This window comes from Gadus macrocephalus, chromosome 16 (genome assembly GCF_031168955.1).
Source record: "Gadus macrocephalus chromosome 16, ASM3116895v1".
Classification (NCBI taxonomy): Eukaryota; Metazoa; Chordata; class Actinopteri; order Gadiformes; family Gadidae; genus Gadus; species Gadus macrocephalus.
Window position 1 is genome coordinate 5,267,107 of NC_082397.1, and position 20,095 is coordinate 5,287,201.

General features: G+C 45.9%; 2 protein-coding genes across 2 annotated transcripts; one reads left to right on the plus strand and one right to left on the minus strand.

Annotated features, from left to right (window-relative positions):
• Positions 1 to 11,630: 11,630 nt before the first annotated feature.
• On the plus strand, positions 11,631 to 16,919 carry LOC132474436 (F-box only protein 40). Its single transcript, XM_060075141.1, has 3 exons — positions 11,631 to 12,022; positions 12,301 to 14,211; positions 16,191 to 16,919. The coding sequence occupies exons 1-3, from the start codon at positions 11,987 to 11,989 to the stop codon at positions 16,380 to 16,382; spliced, it is 2,139 nt and encodes a 712-aa protein (XP_059931124.1). The 5' UTR covers positions 11,631 to 11,986; the 3' UTR covers positions 16,383 to 16,919.
• A 926-nt stretch (positions 16,920 to 17,845) lies between these two features.
• ttc36 (tetratricopeptide repeat domain 36) lies at positions 17,846 to 19,651 on the minus strand. Its single transcript, XM_060075142.1, has 3 exons — positions 19,411 to 19,651; positions 18,970 to 19,158; positions 17,846 to 18,316 (listed from the first exon to the last, which is right to left on the minus strand). The coding sequence occupies exons 1-3, from the start codon at positions 19,517 to 19,519 to the stop codon at positions 18,051 to 18,053; spliced, it is 564 nt and encodes a 187-aa protein (XP_059931125.1). The 5' UTR covers positions 19,520 to 19,651; the 3' UTR covers positions 17,846 to 18,050.
• Positions 19,652 to 20,095: the final 444 nt, after the last annotated feature.

Below are 20,095 nucleotides of genomic sequence, written 5' to 3' on the forward strand. Positions count from 1 at the left end.
CTGGATAGGATAGAAAAATGTTTTCCGCAAATGGACCCATCTTTTTTTCCGTATTTATCTTCATTGCAATCCGGTAAAGTCCTTACCAAGCATTGCAGTTGTTTATATAACTATATAATATAACAGGAAAAGCAGTAGTTGTGGTAGGGGTTTGTAAGTACAGTAACATTAGTAATATATTGTAATATTGTGTAATATAAGTATGACAGCTTTGTGGGAGCTTTCACCAGCAGCACTGCTAAAGTGAACCCCTCAAAAGATAACTCCAGCAGCTGCTGAGGTCTCCGAGAGCTCATTCATTGTGCTTGGGTATGTTCCCATCAGTCTTTTACAGAGCATTTATGTATTCTCAACCCATTTGTACCACATAGCTTTATCATTCTCTCCTACAGATATTGATAAGCCAACTGATGACGTCTCCACATTGATATTCCATCTTTCTTTTATGATCCTAGCTGGCGCAATGAAGGCCAATTCTGACACCAACTTTAAAGGCAGCATATTTAATTGTTCACACTGAGCCATTTGATTGGCTCAGTGTGAACAAGATTGAGGTCTTGGAAGTTTGTCCTTGGCAGAGACCTCTGAATGGGTCAAAGACGTGGGAGCATGCATGTTAGAGCATATGCCACGAACAGCGTGTATAATGGCCGCCATCATAGCTATCAATAACTGTAATAGCCACGTTGACGTTTATGCCTCACTTCCTGGCATGAGGAACGAGCCGCCAGAAAAAGTGGACAACCTTTTTACACACAAACACACACACTTTTTTTCCCCTGGCATGTACGACCACAGACACACACACACACACACACCTATTTTTTCAGACATACACGACCACACACACACTCTTTCAACACCAAATCTATAGTTTTGTTTGAGTGTGTGTTTTTCTGTGAGTCGTCTCTGTTGAAGTTCTCACCACATGATTCAGTAATGCATTTCAATGTTTAATTTATGACAAGGCTTAAGATTGAAGGTTGTGCACTTTGTTCGCTTTTTGCATTTCATGTTTGGAGTTTGTATATACATTTCCAACAGATGTTGTCTGTAACAACGTGTCATTAGTTGCATTTTCCTCCTCCGTTGTATCTGTATTGTAAACGTATTTATGGATGTGAGTCTTTATTCTCACCCCTTGGCCTTGAACAAGACATTGTTAAACACGGTAAGACATGGTAGGAAGAAACACAATTGCCACAACTCTTTGTGTATTATGTAGTTATGATCCAACGATTATGCCTTTAATGGAAATATATTGTAAATCCCCTTGTACTTTAGTGGAAATAACATAGAAGTTTCATCAGCTCTTTTTTCACAACGCTTCGAGCGATTGCAGCACGTAAACCGAAATAGGCTTTAGATGACTCCTCCCCTTACATCACATTGTGTATTCCAGAACCTTCTCTGTGAACATTCATCTGGGCTCCCAACAATGCGGAAAGTTTTAAAGGAATTGAAATTGCGGGAAATGGATGAGTTGAGAAGGCAGTGAGAGCTTCACAATGGCTGTGATCATCCATTTGAATCCTCAAATTGTTCTTACATATCTTTAAAGCTGATAAGAGACACTTTATATGTATGAAGGTAGCAGTTCTACAACTCTGTGGTCAAATACATTACAAAACATTGTGGTTACATACAAAAACATTCAAAAATAGATAGAGTAGTATAATATCTGATATGGGTATATATAGTGTATTTAACGTTTTATACTTATATTATACTATGTAGCCTCCCTGACCTTTTTATTTTATTGTTCCCCTGCTTTGGAAATGAGTTGTAACTGGTAATTTAAAATGGCGCAACATTTTGAGGAGATAATCTGCGGGTTGGTGAGGGATGTCACATTCAACCGCCGCCTAGGCCTACACTTTGCACCTTTTTCTTTTTTGCCGATTTCGGATGACACAAAGCTAAAGCATCTCCTCTACAGATGCTATGTTTGCGATTGTCGATGCCGTTAATTTGTGACACGACAGTCACTGCCCTCTAGGATGTATTGCGTAACATCCATAACAACGCTCAAACTGGACGGAGGTATGAAGGGTAGTCCCGGAGACAACGTTTGGTACGGACGGACGAATTTTGTCTCGATCCGGAGGTATGAATCGGCCTAGGGGGTGAGATGTTCACAGTTGGACCCTCATTGGCTACCTGCCTGTTACTGAAACATACATTGTAGGAAATGTCTAACAAACCACCGAACATCCTCTGTTTAAGGCCAACAGTGAAATAAAAGGCCACCTTGAGCTGATGAGCATTATTCTACAGCAGTTTAAGCTCTCTTTTTAAGAGATCCTCCTTATAAGCTGATGAATTGATTTTGTGTCCTTTAAACCATCCCTCACACAGCTTGTCCTTATGACGTGTCAAAGGAAATCATTACATTTTCTGTTGAAAAATCTTTAAATGTCTTTGAAGTTTGCCGAAACATCGCCCACTTACAACAAAGACAATCAATATCGAAGGTGTGGGTAGGAGAGCAAGGTTCTCAATGACTTTATAAAATGATTGATTATTGATTAAAAAAAAATTCAGGTCTGAAGTGGAAAAGTATAATAATAATATCAAAAGTTAAGCAAAACATTTGTCAAACTAATTAAAGGCAAATTTCATCAACCAAGCTGATCACATCATTTTATTGGTATAGTTTGACAGTGTCATGGAGGGGTGGGGGAAGCCAGATCTTCAACAAAACCTATAATCAGTGATGTGATTGAGGGGCCAAACTCACACCACACCCATTGGTCAATAATGGCTCTTCTGAATGGCCCTGTGGGCGGGCCAATCAAACTATCACTTTAAACGTTACCACATTCAAATTTGATCAGTTTTCACATTACCAGTCAAACTTGATCACTTTATCCTTACCAGAGTCAAACTAAATTACTTTTAACATTACTAGAGTCCAACTTGATTACTTTTGACGATACCACAGTCAACCTTGCAACTATCTAGGTCCTGCTATTGCTAACCTGTGGTTCGAGGGTAATGCACCTGGCCCCACCTCTACATTTGGTTCATAAAAACAATGTTTGTGGTATTCCTTCCGATAAAATACATCAAACTCTTCAGATGTTGAAGTGGGCCTTGAGTCAGTCACCAGAATGTCTAGCTGGAGGCATCTTTTAGAAAGACACCTATCTGCTGAATAGGAAATTGATCAATACTATTTCTATAGGCATTCTCTTTGCAAGATCATACAAGAGCCTTGAAGGCATCTTTCTTCAATATATATCATATACAGTCAGGCATGGATAGGTCATACAGACAACAAGACAAAGAGATAGATAGATAAATAGATAGACAGACAAATGGATGGCAACGTAGAGGGACTGACATGAGACATTACCCTTCACATGAACAGATGTCACGGTTTTAGAAAAAAAATCGTACTTTTCGTTATCCTGGAATGTGTTGCGAAAGTTGTAAAATGATGTCCTCTCCCATTCATGTCATATTATCATGGAAGAATATGTGTATGAGTGTGTGCGTGTGGTGTGCACGCGTGAGTGCGCGTGATGCGTTAACCTTGAGTTCAACTCTTTTTAAATTCCTTACAGCACTCTTCAAGTTCTTGAAATCCGTCGGCATTAGAGAGTCTACAACCTGACCTCTCGTTCACTTTCTCTTACGACTCATAAAACTACCGTCAAGGTCACTTTTCCATCTTTTCAATTAACTGTCGAGTGTTTCGTCTTGCACTCTCCCCCCCGGGGTTGTTAATAGAGGTGCACTGTGACTCACCTGTACGCGTTCTCCATCCTGGCATAGCCTGCGCCTAAATAATCCCACGCCTCACAGCTGTACCGCTCAGCCTACACTCAGCCTCTGAATGAATGCCGGAGATGGTTCCTTCCTCTGAGCTCCTGTTCGGTAAGCAAGGGTTAGGCACCAGACCACATTTCCTCGACACCTGGGTTCCGTTTGCGTGCGGGCTGCCAGGCAGGAGGCGTCTGCCGGTCTACTTCAACATGAATGATCGCATTACGGAATTTAATTTAACCCCAATTGGCACTTGGCCTGGACTTCTGTTCAATTCATCATCATAAAGCTAGATACAGAGTGTGTGTGTGTGTGTGTGTGTGTGTGTGTGTGTGTGTGTGTGTGTGTGTGTGTGTGTGTGTGTGTGTGTGTGTGTGTTGCATGTTAACTGTATGTTGTCTGTGCGTGGGAGCGTGCTTGTTTTTGCAAATGCATGAGCATGTGCGGTGCGTGTGCTTGTGCACCTGTGTGTGTGTATGAATGCATGTTCAAGTGTGTGTTTGCGGGTTCTAAGTGTGTGTGGGTGTGAGTGTACGTTTGGGTGTTGAATCTCTGAGTGTTCCCGAGAAAAGTGTGTGTGTTTGTGTGTGTCGCATCTGTGAAAGTTCACGAGAAACTGTGTGTGTGTGTGTGTGTGTGTGTGTGTGTGTGTGTGTGTGTGTGTGTGTGTGTGTGTGTGTGTGTGTGTGTGTGTGTGTGTGTGTGTGTGTGTGTGTCGGTACTGGGGGCCTCATGCCAGCATTCACCGCAGGGGTCTTGCGAGAGTAGGAAATGAAGTTGGAAGAAGAAGACACCTGATCAAGGTGATGGATGTCTGTGCACGGTGCGCGCTCACGCACACCCCCCCCACGCGCACACCTGCTGCCTGTGCCCTACTTATTGTACCCATGAATCAATTTAATGAGCAGAGGATGGGGTCAGGACTTCAATAAACACCCCACCGGGCCTTCAGACATAATGCCTGCCAGTAAAGCGCGCTGGAGGATAAAACACTGCCAAGACCATGAGGCCCCTGCAGTACATGCATCATGTGTCGCTGCTACGCGCTTTAGACCCGTCTCGGGTGAACGTGTTTGAATTGCATGAGGAAATTAGCTTTGGAGATGTGAGCGGGTTGGCTTAGCCCAGGAGGGAGAGCAGGTTAAATTGTAACCAGAAAGAAGCTTGTTCGATCCCTTATTGCTGGATGTCGATAATGCTCCCGAAGAGCACATTGCCTTGCATGGCTACCTCCATCGTTGGTGTGTGAATACGGTATGAACCATTGTAAGTCGCTTTGGATAAAAGCGTCTGCTAAATTCCCTAAATGCAAATGTGATTAGCGCAAGGGACTGAGTTGAGATACAGACCAGTAGGGAGCAGGTAGGGATTGGGGCAATTTGCTAAAGGTTTCCTACAGGTAGGCTTCAGAGATTGGGGATCAAATTCAGTAGCTCTCCGTAGGTAATCAAGCCTGATATCCACTTCTACACCATCCAGCTCCACTATTATGCCAAGTGAAATTTGAGATTACTGCCAACTGTCAATCACAGGCCACCGTAGATCTCCCTGTGGAGCTCCAAGAGAGAGATCAGATAAGGATTGGGTCTCAATAACTACAGATGACTGAGGAAAAAGTATTTGATCATCTGGGCAATCTGGGGTTTAAGGCACGTATGCATACAAAAACATTAATGATAAAAGATTATATTCGATACATGCAGTTATGTCAGCATATTAACCAAATCGTGCTCACTTTACCTCCATCAGAGGTAGTGAAGTCTTCCAGAGGATAACTAAGTGTTTGTTAGACAGACTGTGTGCACCTGTTTCTACGTGTATGTGTGTGTGTGTGTCTCCGTGTGCACCCATATCTGTGTGTATCTACGTTTTTGTGTGTGTGTTAGCCTGCATATTTGTTTGTGTTATGTGTGTCAGTGTGCATATCTGTGTGTTTATGTGTGTGTGTGTGTGTGTGTGTGTGTCAGCGTGCATATCTATGTGTTTTTGTGTGTGCGTTAGCGTGCATATCTGTGTGTTAGCGTGTGTGTTATTTTTCATATCTGTGTGTTTGTGCGTGTGCGTGTGTGTATATCAATCCGTGTTAAAGTATATGTGCGTGCGGTGACGGATTGCGCCTCCAGAAGGGGGAATCAGACATCTCGTATTGGTAATCAATAGTGCAGCACTGACCTGATCATTTGCTCCGTGTTTCGTCCCATTGAGGAGGACACGGCTGGCCGTCCCAAGGAGACAGCTCCCTGATTTCCCCCGGGTCTCTTGGTGCTCGGTGCCATCTGCATGCTCGATGATACGCAGTGGCACAGCCTCTCCACACGGCCCCGGCCGCCCGCCTTGCATCCCGTCCTGCCACAAGCGCACCTTCTTCGTTACCGCAAACGACAAATTCAACCGCCCTCCGCAATAAATACAAAGTACTTGGTGTTGTTTTTACCTAGATGCATGTATATAAAAAAACGGCTTGCAGTGAATCACTTTTTCAGATTTGAAGACGTCATTAAGGAAGCGGTAGACTGGTAGACACACCCTTCCCTTCCCCTACACTCCCCTGCATGCAGATGTGCACAACGAACACAAACAACCCCCCTGTCAATTTTGACATGCAAAGGTAAACACAATTTTCCTCAGCTTCTTTAGTGGCGACTCAGCCATGTTCATATTTCATGTTTAAAGAGTACAGCGTTGGGGGGGGGATGTCACCCTATGATAGCGTGCTGTGTTTATAAACTGCTCTTCCCTTCCTGTCCATTTAACCGCCACGCGCTCCGTGAGCTGTGAGGTCATCGGAGGCGCGGCGGGGCCCGGCGCAGAGGACGAAGCGCTTCTGTTTAGACGCGTGGCGGCGGGGGGCCCCCCCGGAATACATTATTCTCCCTCCCGTTTGGGGACGCAGAAAGGTAATGGAGCGTGAGAGTGGCGGTTCCCCCTGGAGACGGGCAGCAAAAACCACGCCCCCCCCCCCCCCCACACACACCCTCTTTACTGCTCCCCGGCAGTGCGTGGCGAGGAGTCCCGAGGTAGTGCAGAGCGCAAAAGCAAACGCCCGGGTAGCTGGGAGAATCGGCTCCGCGAGAGCAGACTGAAAATCAGCACGGGGTAATGCCGCGTGAACTCGGGGACTCTTCAGGGGTAAACATCGGCGCCGTACCCCGGTAATTGGAGAGCCGTGCTAGGCGCCCATGTTGGATCCCCAGGGCGGCGGCCATTGAATATCGTGACTCTGCAGAGCTCGGTGTTTGAGCAAAGGGGGGCGAGGAGGGGTGCCTGTGATGTCATAGGTCAGAGTCATACATTCGGTTATGCTCATAATCTGTCCCGCGAGCGATCTTTCACGCGCATGAAAGATATAGGGCGGGGGAAGGGGGAGAGATCGAGGGGCCCTTAAAGATCAAGATTGATTTCTGTGAAGGGAATATGTAAACAGATCGGGGTGGCATGGACCCATCCACTGTTTGAACTAGATTTCTTTCTTTACGGAGTGCTATCCGTGCCTCATGGCAATGGAGAATATCAATATCATTAGTCCGTAATAAGGGCACACATCGGTTTACATTTTATAAGTTGCACTAAATGTCTAGATTTAATTATTAAATGTCACATTATTTACCTGTCTGGCTCATAGCGAGTCACCCATCGAACACACACAACAATCAGATCTGGTTGTCAGGGGATTTCTAATTAAGCTATTGTCTTTAGCATGTGATGGCAATGTATTAAAACTGTATAAACATTGTCTGCCTGCAATTCTGCTAATATTAGTCGCACTATAAAAGTGTACGAGCGCATGGACAAACGCACAGACCGACCCATAAAGACCCAGAAACATACATATGCATACATAATGACACACATATACATAAGAACGCATTTCCAGCACTTCTATGCTGGTTGGGGGAGCCGAGCCAGCTGGGCCATGGGGTCCACAGAGGAGCCTTATCTACATCTCCCCCTAATCCACTGCTCTCTGTCACACACACACACACACACACACACACACACACACACACACACACACACACACACACACACACACACACACACACACACACACACACACAGGGGTGTAGCCACGTGGGGGCCAGGGGGAGCCATGGTACCCCCTGGCCAGAAGTTGCATATTGCACTTAAAATAACCCCCCCCCCCCCCCCAAGTGCCACTCCAAAGATAAGACTGGCCTGGGCTGGCCACCACAGTAATAAAATCTTGGCTACGCCCCTGCACACACACGTATGTAAACATACACACACACAAACAAACAATTTACGCATAAACAAATGTATACAGACTCAGAGAAACGCATACCCAAAAGGAGACAATGGCAGTGACACAAAAACACAATGGCACTCAACGATACGAAGACACACACACACACACACACACACACACACACACACACACACACACACACACACACACACACACAGTGACAAACAAAAATACAAGGACTTACTGCTGCGGACCAAATCATCTCCATCATTCCCGCGTGGTGGTGGCGTTCTGCCAGCCTCCCTTTCTTCCCCCAACATCGCCGCACACAATGAAGCCACTGGGACTCTGAAAGGTAATATTATTAGAGTCCCTGGTGGGGAAAATAAACCCATCTGCATACACCCTATTGTGCCGGCTCGCTATCAGACATCCCCAGTGGCGCGGGGGCGTAATTAGCACAGGGAGATGGCGACGGGCTTCGCATACGAGAACCACTTCCTCCCCGGTGTGTCCGTCTCAGCGCCAATCTGTGCCCCGCCACGCCGAGACCTATCTGATACCGAGAGGCCCCCCGATGTCACGACACTCGCCCACGCCTAATGAAGTCTGCGGGGCCCACGCCACGACGGTCAGCCAACATCAGCGTCTGTGTCCAAACACGAGCAGCTGCAGGTACGTCTGCCGGTAAACACGGATGGACCTAGACGAATCAGGGAGCGGCTGATTGGGGCCAGGTCAAGTCATGTTATGACTAGTCGGATCAGGCCCAGAATATCAGCCAGTGTCAGCTAGCATTAATCCTTGAGAAAAATGTCTTTGCCAATGAAGTCTTCCAGAGGATAACTAAGTGATTGTTAGACAGACAGACAGACAGACACCTGGACCCATCCAAACACACACACACACACACACGAGACACCTAACACACACACACCTAGACGAACACATAACACACACACCTAGACGAACACACACAAAAAAAAAAGACATTAACATTTTCTACCACAGGAACACATGCCACATAACTCATAATGGCCGTCAACTGCACCTTTTTTCCTTTCAGCTTTACAACAAGCTCTTTTATTACTTTCATGAATTTTAAATAATCCATCGTTTACGGTGACAGCTCTGGGCCGCAAGCGACTGGCTTTTAAGGCTGTCAACTTTCCTCCCTGCCTGCATTTCTTGTGTTTTCTGCTTGTTGCTTCCTTTAAGTTTAAGGTTCAAGCAAACTTTCTCAATCTGTCTTTCCTCAGGGCCGACCGTCAAATGAGGGTGGGCCAGTGGCCGGATCCGCAGGGAGTAAGAACACGTTACGCTCAGATGCCTTACGCAAAGTCATGTGTTTCGCAAACATAGACTCACCCAAATATCAGATTCACTGTAGCGCCATAGATCTGACAGATCACTCCTGTAAATCGATACATCTGATCAATAGTCGATCAATACATTTGATCTACATTAGCTCTACAGAGCTGTCATCGCTTTATGTCTTCCTTATTGCCTTTTCTTAGCTTAATGTCATACTTCCCTTTCGACCCCTTTTGGTCTTATACATTTGGTTTTATTTGGCATTATTTTAATGTACAGCACATTGGGTTGCATTTGGGTGCATAAAATGTGATTCATAGAAACAATTGGAATGATTTGATCTATAGGCCTCGGTCTGATATATGCCGCCATTCTTGGTAAACCACAAAAACACGTTATTCGTTACAATCAGACTTTGAAACACAAATCTTGAAAGAAAACTTTGAACTCTTTGAGCTAATGATAGACTGAGATATCAAGCCTGTTGCCCGCACAAACATAAAATAAATATATGAATATAGATGTCATCGGAATTCCTGCCAGAACATCTCAACAATAGAACTTCAGAAAGAAACTTTTCCAGAGTAACTGGGAGAAGGTATGGGTTAGTCACCTTTCTCAACGATACTTTGGCATAGCGGGAGCAGGATCAAGGTTTTCAGGGAGATGAAAGATATAACACCATGAGTTTAAGGCCTTCGGTTGTTTTGTCAAAAGTTTCTTCATAAATGTCTCTTTTTTCTGATCTCTTCTATCTTCAGAGAACAAGTTGGCTTCTTGGATAAATAAAGGCGGTCCTAATGGCACACAACATAAAACAAGATGTATAAGCCTAGGTATGCTGCTATCTGAATATATATATATATATATATATATATATATATAGGCCTACATACAATGTGGGATGCAGTCTATGCCTTTATAGGGATACTATGATAAAGTGCATCATCGCAATTGGAAAACAACAAGACCATTGACATTACGTTACGGTGCACGGGAAATACATCAGCACATTTGGCAGGAGGGATATAGGATAATATTATTTCCAAGTGCTCGTTCAATAACTACACCTGCTTGTGATTGTGTTTCAAACCTAGCTGTTAGCTTTGCAAGGTAACACCACAAGAGAACTGGCATTTATTCCTCTGCTCATTTACATAAAAGAGTGTCGTCTGGAGTGTAGCATGGGCTGCAGTTGTCACGGTTAACGGGTGGCAGGCAGGCAGGTAGGACTCAATAGCAGACAGGCAAGGAACACCGAGAACGCAGGGGAGGGAGCAGTAATCACACACACACACACACACACACACACACACACACACACACACACACACACACACACACACACACACACACACACACACACTCAGGAGGGAAACTTGACAGGACATGGGAAGAAACACAGAGATACCAAAGTAAAACAGGAAACACAGGGAAACACACCAAAACAAGACAAGGAAACAGACAGACCACAGCAGTGGTCGTAAATGAAATCGTCTGGATCACAATGAAAGACCCAATCACTAGAAACACTGCGCAGATGAAAACAAGGTTACACCAACTAACTTACTTACTTACTAACTAACTAACCAACCAAGTATCCGACTAATTGAACTTCTAACTACCCAACTAACTGCCTAATTAGCTATTAACTATCTAGCTCACCGAACGACTACCAAACCAACTAATTGATCAAACGACCAACACATTCAATCCTGCAAAAATAATACATCCATAATAAGGTAAATAGAGCTAACCGCAAAGTCACTCAAAAACGACGACTGGTATTCTCCCCTAAGTAAGTCACTTACTGCCCCCTGTTGGTTAACAACGCGTTTATCGTATAAAAACTAAAATGCATCTGCTGACATCAAGTGGTGGAATATTTATTTTCGGGCTGGTGTGAACAGAAAGATGCAAAATGTATAAAAATGCCTATCAAAAACGATAAGGGGTTTAAGACATAGGCCAATATACCATGGATACACACACACACACACACACACACACACACACACACACACACACACACACACACACACACACACACACAATAGTTGGAAAAAAAACAGTCAGGTATATATTAATAGCCCTTGTGGTGTAGTCCTATTGTTACTGAGTCCTGGCGTGTGTACAGTGGTCTGGAGGAGTGTAACTCGAAGCTGTCCTCTAATGACTTGGTGACAAAAGAGGCTGACCCTCATGGCCCCGGCGGCCTGCCTCTCTGTCGCTCTATCTCTCTCCAGTTACTGTCCATTATCTCTTCCTCTCCAACCTCTCTCTCTCTCTCTCTCTCTCTCTCTCTCTCTCGCCTATTAATAAGCCCTAGACGCAGGGCAGGGGTTACTTAGAGGGTCGAGTAGGAGACGATAACAGGACCTAACTGACAAAGCCCGCACAAAGAGCCAAGGGGGAGAATTTGTAGACATCTCATCTCATGCGGCGAAAGCATAACTTGTTATCTTTTTTCGGTTGATGTTTGTTGTGGGTTATTGTTTGCTTTGATTTTTGGGATGTTTTTTTTTTGCAGCGTGACACTGGTGGTTTGGTAATTAATGTAGGCGATTGAAGTTCTATTTCAAAAACATTTTATTTGGCTTCCCTACTCAGTGTGACATATAGGTCACAGTCCACAGGTTATTAAAGTGTTAAAAGGCAAAGTAACACTGTCGTTTTAATTTAAGTTCTTTGCAGATGTTCACATCTTCCGGCTCATCTCAAGTCACGCAGGTAAGCCTTTTTATTTGTACCTATTAATTTAAACATTAGCCAAATACAATGACATGTAAGTATAACCATAGACCTTGAATGCTTTAATGTATACTTCGCAGTGTTATTTTTTATTTGTTTATAATTCTTAGACTATGATAAGAAAGAGAGGTTTATTTTTTTATACATAGACTTGTTATTCTGTTGAGACATATTCACTGTGAAGGTACATTAAGTGGAGACGTTATCATTCACTTGTGCGGCTACAATCAGTTGAGACGTTATTATTCTCCGTGAAGGTAAAGGACAGAATGTTCTCAGGGCCACCCGTCTCCGGGCACCCACACTGTGACAAATGTTTCGACCTCCACTGCCGGGTCCCCCTGGAGCCCTTCGTCTGCTGCGGCCTGCTCAGCTGCAACATGGGGTGTGGGGCCCGCATGCACGGGTGCAAGGCAGAAGAGCACACCGCCCTCTGTCCAAACCAGGAGGTTCCCTGCCTCAATGCCCATTACGGCTGCCCTGTCACCATGTCTCGCCACAGACTGGCCCCTCACCTCGAGGTCTGCCCAGCTAGTGTCGTCGCTTGTTCTCAGGAATGGAACCGCTGGCCAATCACGGACAGCGATGCACCCCTCTACAGCCAGCTATCACAGGGCCCCAAAGGCAGTGTGGATGACAAAGTGCTACCCCTGGATGTTGCTATGGCCCTCAGGGACCAGGAGCTGCTCTTCAGGTCCATCAAGATGAAGAACATTTTCCCTGAGTTAATGGAGGTGATAGAAGCAGGACGTGAAGATATTGCAGTCGCGGCGCGCAGCCTCGCGGCTGGATCAGGGGAAGTGGGGGAATTGGGTGGAATGAGAGTGAATGACGGCAGGACGGAGGACGATGAAGAACCCAGCCAGGAGGAAAGGGAGGCCTTCGCCAGGAATAGGAAATTAGATGGGATTCAGAACTACGACGCTTGGGAAAGTATGTTTAGCAAGGAGATGAAGGCCTGTGGGCAAACCGTCAAAAACCTTGAAGAACAAAGCAGTTCTGATGGCAGCAAGGTAGTCAAGGATTCCCGAAACAGCCAATCAGGAGGAGCGGAGGCGACCCGGGCGTGTGAGAGGGAGGCGGTCGCTCTGAACGCAAACGGCACCACTGGCCTTGCACCATGGCAAAATGGCGTCCTTGAGAAGTTGAGTCAGGAGTACAACATCGCGGAGTACAACATGTATATGGTTCACAACGGGGCCATGCTCATCAAGTTTGGACAGATGGCCGCCTGTACCCCTAGGGAGAAGGATTTTGTTTACGGAAAGCTAGAGCCCATCGAAGTTCAAACTGTTCGCTCCTTCAACGTGCCGACCAGCTACAGGGCCAAGCGCCACCATCTGACGGACACGTCCTGCAGGGCAAAGAGCTTCCAACAAGTGGACACCTCAGAATTAGGAGTCCCGGTGGAAGACCTCCCCAGGAGCGATGAGGTGACGTCGACGTTGTTGTGCTCATTGGAACGCGAACTCCGGGGCCACCTCATCTCTGAAAGTGCTGGGGCAGACGGCCTGTATGTGGATATCGGAACGCAGACGTACAAATTCGAATCTGCGCCATTTAAGACGGACGCATTGCTTGCAGACGTAGTTTGCGACCAGCCCAACGCCGCAGTCCACATGCACCTCCAAACAGAAGCAGTCACCAGGAGACACAACAAGTCCAACTCCACGTTCAATTTCATGTGTGGACACTTTTTCCGACGCGATGAATACCGCTCCCACTTCAGGAACGTTCACGCCGACGTGCAGTCCTGTATCAACGGATGGTTCGAACAGCGTTGCCCCCTCGCCTACCTCGGCTGCACTTTCACCCAGGAAAGGTTCCGGCCTTCTGGCCGCTGCCCCGCCAGGATCAGGTATCACCCGGACCTGGGCTCGCTCTCCCTCCAGCCCACGTGCCAGCCCTCCGTCCTGGAAGGAGGGAAGAGCAAAAGTCCCTTGAGGAAGCGAGCGCGGAACCTGGACCCCCTGAGCAGGCTCCCTTTTGAGGTCCTGGTGCGGGTGGCGGGCTCCCTGGACGGCTTCTCGTTGGCCCAGCTGTCAAGGGTGTCGCGGCTGATGAGGGGGGTATGCGAGACGATGCTCGTCCAGCGGGGGATGGTGGTCCTCAAGTGGGAGAAGAAGACCTACTCCCATGGGGGATCTTCCTGGAAGTGCCACAAGAAAGCAAGTATTCGCCAAGGGGTGGGGGTTCATCAATTAAGGTGTTAAGTAGTTAAGGGGTCCACTCTTAGGCCCCGTCCACACGGAGCCGAAACGGGCAAAATCGACCCGGTTTCATTTTATGCGGTTCAGGAATATCTCATTGCGAATCCACATCGAGCTGTAGAAACGCTGTAATAAATATTCAATGCATTGGTTCCCAGAGAACAAAGTGGAGCACATCAAGCCTGCGCGCAGCTTGCGCGCAGCCTGCGCGCTGTATACAAACATTCAGTCACGAGGAGATTCAACCTCTTAAATTGAGCAGAAATACTTTTTAATGTACAGTTAGTAATTACATTTATGAAGGGGCTTTATTTAAAGCTACAAAAATAATACAAATAAAATAATGAATAAAAAATTCATCGCAACTCTGACGTCCCCCAGCTAATGACGTCATCGTTGGCGTTTCAGGCGTCCACACGAATCCTAACACGAAACCGCATTGGTCCATAGACTTGAAACCAACTCCGAGGGTGGTTTCAGAAATCTGCGGCCTCGGGCACCGGATTCTCCGGCCCCGTCTGGACGGTCGGCCGAAACGCACAAGACTTATGCGGTTTCACCAAAAAATTGGCTTTGTGTGGACGGGGCCTTATCTTCTCCGAATATAAGCCCTAAGCATAACCTATAATCCTTTCCAATTAACCAAATCTAAACCTAACCTCATTCTTCACTACACGTTAATATCAATAACCTTAATATTAATCGTCCTTTTGCTTTAGTTACACCAAAGTGGCCATTTGTGGCACAATGTTACCTTACAAACATGACCCCAGTAACACCAGTAGATGTTTATTTCAGAACAAACAGCAACATTATCAAAGGTGTTTGTCGGACAGAGTTTACACAGTGACAGGCGTCTAGAAGACGTGCAGCCAGATACATTAAAACGACTTAGTGTATCTGGCAACAACACGAGTAGCGCTCGATGCCTGCATAGCAGTGCATCCCAGATGACAGCTGTGAAGTGTAAACAATCTCTCTCTGCAGCGCCACGCCTCTCCCACTCACAGCAGAAAGGGTGACAGACACCCTGCCATCACCAGATGGGGGCCGGGAGTGTGCCACTGCTTAGCGTTCCCTTGACACTGAATCGATCTGATGACCCCAAGGGCGACTTATTTTTATGTTATCAGGATGTTTTAAATACATTGTTTACAAATCGGAACGCGACTATTAAGTCTTTGCTGTCTGTAAAATTGTATGATTTTCCCTTTTGAAAAGACACCTTTGACTTCAACGCGACAAACCTTGATATAAATATAGCGATATACAACAACAAAGAAACAACGACCCAAGACAAATGCCGCTGCAGTAAATATCAAAGCAAAACAAGGTTAGGTGATACAACAACAGAAGAACAATAGGAGTAATGGAGAATAGAAGCGACTGTTGGTTGAATGACCCACTGTCATGTGTTGTCACGAGACAACCCTCAAGCCCATTAAACCAGAGAGGAGTAATAGCAGCGAGGTGGAACAAAGCCGGCACCAGCCAGATATGAGGTCATCCACGTCCACTCAAGATGCTTGTAGTTCCACTGGCTTTATCAGCACCCCCCCCCTCCTGTGTACTAAATACTGTGTATACCAGGGTGTATATTTAGAAAGGTTAGGACCAGAGTCAAAATTCAACAGGCTTTGTCCTGTCTTTAAGTGGTATTGTTGTCCGCAGCTAAAGATATTGACGGATTTGATACCCAGTTTGGTTGTCTGAATATAGCGTATGATAAGATTTGAGGATCAATACAAGAGAAGACTCATAAACCATTTGTATACCTGCAGGCTTTATATTTTAGATCTAATATTGTGCATATTTTATATCTTTATTTAACCTTTTTTATTCCACTTGCGTTTTCTTTCATTGCATGAATATCCTAGTAGGTGAAAACGTACCTGGCAATAAAACAATTTCTGAACGTGATTCAATTCTTTCCTCAGGCGTGGGAGTTCAGCAGCGGGTTTTCCTCCGTGGACAGATGGCGTTTCCACGGCGGGCCGCACATGTCAGAACACCTGAGATCCTGCCGCTTCTACGAGACAGAGAAGCGATCGGACCCGGTGGCTCTAGCCTGTCTGCAGGAGGCGACGCACAGAGATACGGCGGGAAAAAAATACCAGGCGAAACCTTAAAGCTTGGCGGATCAGCCTGATAAGCCCCCCGGGGCTGGCGATGTCTCACCTTGAGGTCGAAGGCGAACACAAACACTGACACTGAAATGCACGGCCTGCTAAAAATAAGATTGTTGACCGCTATCATCAGCGGTGTGTCCTCCTGAATACCTTAGTGGTGTTGGGCCGGGAGCGGCACAGAGTTTCACACGGAGAGAATCACATCACAACACGGAAGGCCTTCACTTACTGAGCGGTGCAGACAATGTATGAATCACAAAAACGTATTCTCAAGGAAATTGATTCAGAATGAACAAATATCACATCCGTCGTATCACAAATATCACAGGCCAGAATCGTTCCACAAACGAGGGTTCTTGTGATTGTAGTGTTTTTAGTCCTGAGTTATTTTTTACGTTTTGGCTGTAGAGTTTGTTTTCCAAGAGGGGGGTTAGGTAGAGGGTTATGTTTTATCATATGAAACCCTGCATTACATATATTTTGATGACTATAAGTCTTCAGCAAGGAATGTGCAGAATAAAATTATTTTGACCTTTATGTTGGCTTTTTCTAAGCTGTTTAAACGAACAATCCCACAATATGAATTACTTCTTTATGTAATATATTTTGCTAACAATCTTCATTCTATCAGAGTAGTTGAATAGGTAGCTACAGAATTGTTATTCTATTTTTGTACTTTAACCTACTTTCATTTTTTTGGTCAAGCAAAAAGGATGAAGGATGAGAGACACTTTTGACCATATTGTTTACATGTGGTACCGATATCAAACACCAGCAGCGACATCTAGTGGATAAAAGGTAGACTATTACTACATTTAAAACGTAGTGTGACGTGAATTGTTATACGCACAAACCTCCTCTTTAAAACGTAGTGTGACGAAAGATATACGCAGACACTTCCTCTCTCTTTAATGTGTTTTTAGTCTGTTGAACTTTTAACCACATTATTCAGTAATGCATTTCAATGTCTAATTCAGGAAAAGGCTTAAGATTGAAGGTGATCTCATTGTACACTTTTTGCATTTCATGTTTGGAGTTTGCATTTACGTTTCAAACAGATCATGTATAATTTCTTCTTTAGCAAAGTGTCGCACGCACACGCGCACGCGCACACGTTGTATCCGGATGATAATATGCTGAGTCATGTCTCTTCAGGTGATTTAGTGTGTTCAACTTAAAACGAAGGCTCGTGATGTTTTATTTTTAATAGAACTCACTCACAACATTTGTGTTGACAGGCTGCATGTCACTTTTAAACATTAGAGCTAAAGATTGCTGTGCATCATTAAATATCCATATCTCATGATTGACAGATGCACTACGGGAAGCCATCAGGTAACAGTTAATAATATTGTTTAAAAAAATAATTCGCGACAGGAATTTTTTATCTCTCCTTATTGACCATAATTAAAAAAAATTATAGCATAGAAAATAAACCGAGCCACACGCAAATAAAGAATTAGTGAAAATACAATCAGGTTTTTAATGAAACAAAGCGTGACAGAGTGCCACGCTGCAACGTAAACATTCACAGACGTAACGTTTGCTTATTATCTCAATTTGATTTTAGGCCCATTGTTAACGTATTCAGGCATCAGGTAAAATAACGTTGAAGTAACCAGCAGCAACCGTTTACACTTTCATTCACATCACATTAAGGAAAACAAATTATGTCTGGGACACTTCTGGGTGGCGGAGCTTGTTGATCACCTCTGTTAGCATGCGGTTGCAAAGGGCGGCGTACGGATTGAGCGCCACGGCTTGCTGTCTGGCGAACTCGCTGCCGAGAGCGGCCGCCTTCTCAAAATCTCCCCTGGCGTCCTCGTCGCGCTGCGCTAATCTGAGCAGCAGTCCCCGCTGAACTAGTGCCTGGCACGCCGTGCGTCCCACGCCTCCGCTCAGGGTGATGGCGCGGTCCAGGTCCGCCAACGCACCTGTATGAAAGAGAGTAGACACACGGTAAGTTCACACGGGAACAGGTGTGTGTGTGTGTGTGTGTGTGTGTGTGTGTGTGTGTGTGTGTGTGTGTGTGTGTGTGTGTGTGTGTGTGTGTGTGTGTGTGTGTGTGTGTGTGTGTGTGTGTGTGTGTGTGTGTGTGTGTGTGTGTGTGTGTGTGTGTGTGTGTGTGTGTGTGTGTGTGTGTGTGTGTGTGTGTGCGTGTGAGAGACAGAACAAGGCATCTAGATACTGTGGTGGGAATTTGGCCCACGTCAATCGTTTCTGTATTAAACTGAGTATTAATAAAAGTACAATAACATACAACAATCACACAACAAACATACAACCATACAATCATCCGAGATGGGAGTTCGCCCTGTACCACTAGAGTATTGGTTAACCAGATGGTTTACAATTGATGAACCTCCTCAAGATGTGGTAAAGGGGGGTAGAGAAAAGGGATGTGAAAAGGAACGCATTTCCCAATTCCTGTACCGGTGCGTCTGTGTCTGAACGTTTGTCTGGCCGGCCATCTGGTTATCTGTGACGGTATGTCTCTCCGTTCCTCTGTGATCGTCTGGTTATCTGTCTACCTGTCAGACCGTTTATCCGTCTGTCTATCCACGTATAATGGGGGAGGTTGTTTTACCTGCTGTGTCGCCCTGGAGACGCAGGGCCTGGGCTCGGTTGTTGTAGGCAGAGGGTCGTTCCGGGAGGATGAGGATGGCCCCGCTGAAGTGATGAAGAGCGGCCTGCAGGTCCCCCCCCTCGGCCGACTTGACTCCCTGCGCCTCTAGCGCCTTCACCTCAGTGAGCCGCGTCGCGTCAAAGCCCCGGTCTGCCGGAGCAAGATAAACAGGCAGACGGTAAGACGCATGAGAAAACGCACACAAAGTAAAGCCAGGCGGCAACATCTTCCCCCAGATGAACACTTTAGGATTCCTTTTTCTATATCAAAATCGAATCAGGGATGAAATTTAGAGTTGGGCCCGGTTCCAATCTGGGCCGGGACGATAACAAGGTTTTAACGGCGGCCCGGGTAACGTTTAATAGCCCAATGCGCCCCTTCCAATGGGAAGCGGTGTCTCACCGTCGTCTGTTAGTTCCTCCTCAGAGTTCAGAGCCGGGCCGCTGTCTCCGAGCGGGCTGCCCGGGTGGAAGATAGCCTGGAGGACCGCCCTGTCATGTTCTGAAGCCATCTCTCGCTAACGTCTGGGGAGCAGAGAGGAGAGGCGAATAAAAGGGAAAGGAATTCTTACAACTATGTGGAGGCTCCTCGCTTCTCACTACTCGGGCTGATTCCCTTTTTCTCCTGTTTTTCCTTTTTTTTTTGCTATATAGCCAGCCTGCCAGCCGGCCAATGGGAGCTGGGGGTGGAAACTGGAGTGAACTTTGAGATCTTTCTGCAGTAGGACATCTGTGTTTGGTTAACTCAGCAACACAGCACAGCACAGCACAGCACAACGCTAGGCTAGGCTAAAGATCTACCGAAGCACAAGGTGAGAGAGAGAGAGAGAGAGAGAGAGAGAGAGAGAGAGAGAGAGAGAGAGAGAGAGAGAGAGAGAGAGAGAGAGAGAGAGAGAGAGAGAGAGAGAGAGAGAGAGAGAGAGAGAGAGAGAGAGAGAGAGAGAGAGAGAGAGAGAGAGAGAGAGAGAGAGAGAAAAATGCCGTAATGATAAAAAAGAGAGGAAGCAAGGGAGAGGTGGATGAAGGGAGAGGGGGGTGTAGAAGGAGAGAAGGCGAGAGATAGCGAGATGAATGGGGGCGGGGTGACA